Genomic DNA, 4,062 nt, shown 5'->3' with positions numbered 1-4,062 from the left:
ATGGACGTCTAATAGGCGTGAACGCTGGTGGAAGTGGTCGATCTCTCATTGAAGTCTATTTTTCTTTTCAGGAAACATTCGGGGAAAAGCTGCAAACAGCAAAATCAACTCAAAAGTCTGGTTTTTCAAAATAAAACTTCTGCTTCAGCTGCGGTGGAATGAATGAGAATGACAGCATGAGTGTGAACTTGAAAAACACAGAAACAACAATCCTACAAGGGAGTGTTTTATTCACTTGGTCATATGTACAAATATTTAAATAAAACGTCAGTTTGCTCCAAAAGCTCGTCAGCCATTGAACACATAATAAATACCCTTCTTTTCAATATAAAATATTTACAAATGCATTGCTTCCCCTGTACAAACGAGGACTCCAGAATGCTTGAAAAACAGAAAACATTTTGAGGAAAAGCAATGGAAATTCTAAATCTAATCCTTTAGATTAAACTTCAGTTTTCGGAGACGTCTGCAGAGAACTTGACTTTCTCATCGTTTGTGATGCTGTCCACAATGGAGGACAGATGCAGGAGGCTGGACGACGCTGACGACTCGCTGGGTCCTGGAAGCAACGAGAACTGGGCTCATTTTTCATTCTTTATCAACATCGAAAAGATCCTAAACTGGGCTAGTAACTTTAACGGAAAGCTATTATGACTTCTACGGTCGATCCTAAGCGTGTATCTGAAGTTCTTTACAGAAAATCCCCCTTAAAAAAATACATTTTTAGTACCTTCCAGAATGAGCCATTTCAGGACTCTGTAATTTTAGGTAAAATAGGCTGTTGCTGGCCACACCCACCCATCCCCTGATTGGCTACTACAAGCCGAGGAGCTCTATATTGGTAGAGCCATTGCTCCAACATCAGCAGCTGCTCTCCTCCTGGTGCAGGTGGTTTTATGCTAACTCCCCAGGTTGTGACATCACAAATGAGGACTTTTTGAAACAGCTTATTTAGTCACACGATTCCTAAAACCAAACACTGACAGAAAACATATGGATGTTTTTTTTTTTAGGTTTGGAGTGTTTACAGAGGCAGCAGGGTTAACAATGGCAGCACACAAGGATACTGAGGCTGTTTGGTACTGAACTTGGTATCTGCTGGTGCAGAGACACTGACCCTGACACTATTGTAAGGAGTGAGATGCTTCTCCTCAACCATGATCCCTATCAACCTGATGGTGGTATCAGGGTGAAGGCTCACATAAAGGCCCTTACATGACTCTTGGACACATGCATCCGTTTATTTTCAGCTGCTTCTACAAGGTCACATTGTGGTGGCAGCAGGTCCAAGAGGGAAACTCAAACATCCTTCTCACTCATCTCTTCCTGGGACGTTCCCACAATGTTGCCAAGCCAGAGAGGAAATATAATTCTTCCAATGTGTTCCGGATCCCTTCCTACACGGGTTAGGGTTAGTAACTGGGAAACCTCTAAAGACAGGCACAGGGAGATTCCTAATCAGATACACAAACCACCTCAGCTAACACCTTTTGATGAGGAGCAGCAGCTATTACGGCTGAAGCCCTTCAGCTGCTCCTGTCTAGGACTTCCATCCGTAAGGGAACGTTCAGAAACTAGAGCAAACATCAGCAACTTACGGATAAAAGACATTTTAAATATTGTTCTAATGGACAACAGTGCTGAAAACCTACTGAGTGATCTCTAGTGGCAGCAAAGTGACATCAGACTTCATGAGTGAAGTTCAAACACACGCAGCGTGTGGTGAAACAACGGGGACTTTCCTGCACCTCTGAGAGCAGATGTGAGAAAAGTCAGCGGAGGAATCCCGCTTGTGCTCCCAGATGGAGACAGTGGTCAGCTCTGTGGTGGCTGACGCGGATTAGAACGTTCACAGTTCCAGATGCTGCTATTTAATTTGGTAATCGTAGATTAGGAAGGATTAGGAACAGGTGTACCTTCTCTCTGGTTCATTGCTGCACTGGAATGATCAGCGGAGGCTCGCCAGCTCTCAGAGGACTTCTTCCACTGATACTCATCATTGGCCACCTGTTGAAACAAAAACACGTGTTATTCATGCATTTTTGATGCTTTTATTAAATGCAACGGCACACAAGTCTAACTCTCGGGCATCTGAGATATCGAGTAACACACTCAAAAAGCAAAGAAAATGGTTTATTGGTCTAGCAGGACATCATGTGTTATTATCAGAAGTGTAGTCCAAGAAAAGGTTCGGATGTCATTGGAAAGTCCTTCAGGTCCAACTTGAGTCCAAGTTCATTCAGGAAGGAGGGTTTTCTAAAGGATTTCTTTTGGCTTACGTTGAGTTCTTTGGTGTTAAAGGAAGACCGGTTTTGAATTTTCTCCTGCTCATCCAATGTCTGCAGCAGGTCCTGTAGCCTCTCAATGTAGTTAATGGCGCTGCGTAAGATCTCCACCTTGGGTAGTCTCTGGTTAGGATTAGCCACAGTCTTCCTCTTCAGCGCATCAAAGGCCTCGTTGATCTTCTTGAGCCTTCTCCTCTCCCGGAGCGTCGCGGCCTTGCGTCTGTCTGTCGGCGCCGACTTTCTCTTACAGATCTTACAGGCCCACATGAGGCACTGGCCCTCGCAGTGCGACTGAAGACCCGGGGGGGCGAGCACATGCTCCTCTCCGCTGCTTTCCCCTCCTGTCTCGGACGGGACATTCTCCTGGCCATGAGACAACGGGCTGTCGTTGTCGTTGTACAGAGGAGACTCCCCCGCCATGTCCATGTGCTGTAGCGGTCCATGATCCCCGTCCTCCAAATAGCGTAAATCACCGAAAAGATAGGTGCTGGTCTCAAAAAGGTCCATCATATTGTGGCGTCCTTCTCTCTGTTTTGATGGTGGAACTCTGGCATTTAAATAGAGCAGCAGGGACACGGTCAACAGGCTTATATATAGAACATGAAACTCTACCCAACGCTGGCTGTCACACTGCAACAAGCGTCTTCCTTTTGAATGGGTCTTAACTGCATTCTGACTTTGTGTTGGGAATAAATACACATGGAGGCATTCAGGAGTTATTAAAGAGTCACCTCGAGTTACACAACAGCTGCCGGACGAAATGGCTCCATTGTGATATTTGTCCATTTTTAAAGATCAACTATACTAATACACTTGTAGCGGTCTCTAGTAGGAATGAATGCCTTGTGAGTCGTACTCGGGGAGAAAAGCTCCAGTTTCAGGAAGTAGAAATGAGCCACATTAGAGCTGAGCTGAACACAGCAGGATTTGGAGTTTTGTTTCCTGATAGTCGGACATCAAGCCATCTTTCTTTGCAGCGCTGATATTTTACTTCTACAAATAAAACAAGCCTGGAGGATTACTGCTTTGGGGTGGAGTTGCTAATGCTAACAGTTAGCTTGTGCTAGCCGAAATGTTCTCTGCTGTTTCCAGGAGACTAAATCAACAACAGTCTTTCCCGTCTTGAGCCAAGATGGGGGAGACAGTGTGACGTAGATCTGTCAGGCTTTTCTAATCCTAGAGTTTCATCAGAAGCTAAAGTAGGAGACAGGTGTAGGAGACTGTTGTCATGTTCAGCGTGATGATAATCAGAAGTAATAAATGTGAAGTTGGCTTTGAAGGGTAAAACCAAAAGTTTTGCCTTGAAGCAACGGTGAGGTTGCCAGGTTAGCATAAATATGGAGTTTCTTGCATTGTCCGTGTGTGTGTGTGTGTGTGTGTGTGTGTATATATATATATATATATATATATATATATATATATATATATATATATATATATATATATATATAATGTATATAAACATATATATACATATATATATATTACATACATACATACATATATATATATATATATATATATATATATATATACATACACATATATACATGATATATATATATATATATGTTTATATATTACATGTATAAACATATATATATATATATATATATATATATATATATATATGTATGTATGTATGTGTGTGTGTGTGTGTGTGTGTGTGTGTGTGTGTGTGTGTGTGTGTACAATATATCTATTGGTATATACAACAATATTTAAAATGTCTTCTATCAGTAAGTTATTGATGTATGCTCTATTTTCTAAACGTTCA

At 42.1% G+C, this 4,062-nt stretch overlaps 1 protein-coding gene across 1 annotated transcript; it reads right to left on the bottom strand.

The window, feature by feature from the left end:
• Nucleotides 1–213: 213 nt before the first annotated feature.
• On the bottom strand, nucleotides 214–2,868 carry myf6 (myogenic factor 6). The gene is made up of 3 exons (XM_015961096.3): nucleotides 2,280–2,868; nucleotides 1,917–2,007; nucleotides 214–559 (listed from the first exon to the last, which is right to left on the bottom strand). The coding sequence occupies exons 1-3, from the start codon at nucleotides 2,793–2,795 to the stop codon at nucleotides 450–452; spliced, it is 717 nt and encodes a 238-aa protein (XP_015816582.1). The 5' UTR covers nucleotides 2,796–2,868; the 3' UTR covers nucleotides 214–449.
• Between the last annotated feature and the right edge of the window lie 1,194 nt (nucleotides 2,869–4,062).

Source organism: Nothobranchius furzeri, chromosome 1, assembly GCF_043380555.1.
Source record: "Nothobranchius furzeri strain GRZ-AD chromosome 1, NfurGRZ-RIMD1, whole genome shotgun sequence".
Taxonomy (NCBI): domain Eukaryota; kingdom Metazoa; phylum Chordata; class Actinopteri; order Cyprinodontiformes; family Nothobranchiidae; genus Nothobranchius; species Nothobranchius furzeri.
Note: the sequence above shows the minus strand (reverse complement) of the source record. Positions and strands in the feature narration are given on the sequence as shown.

Excerpts from the sequence above, each read along its gene's own strand:
- myf6 (XM_015961096.3), bottom strand. The coding sequence starts at position 2,795 with ATGATGGACCTTTTTGAGACCAGCACCTATCTTTTCGGTGATTTACGC. Across the intron at positions 2,008-2,279 it reads TTAACACCAAAGAACTCAAC|GTGGCCAATGATGAGTATCA; the intron begins GTAAGCCAAAAG and ends TTGTTTCAACAG. Across the intron at positions 560-1,916 it reads AGCAATGAACCAGAGAGAAG|GACCCAGCGAGTCGTCAGCG; the intron begins GTACACCTGTTC and ends CGTTGCTTCCAG.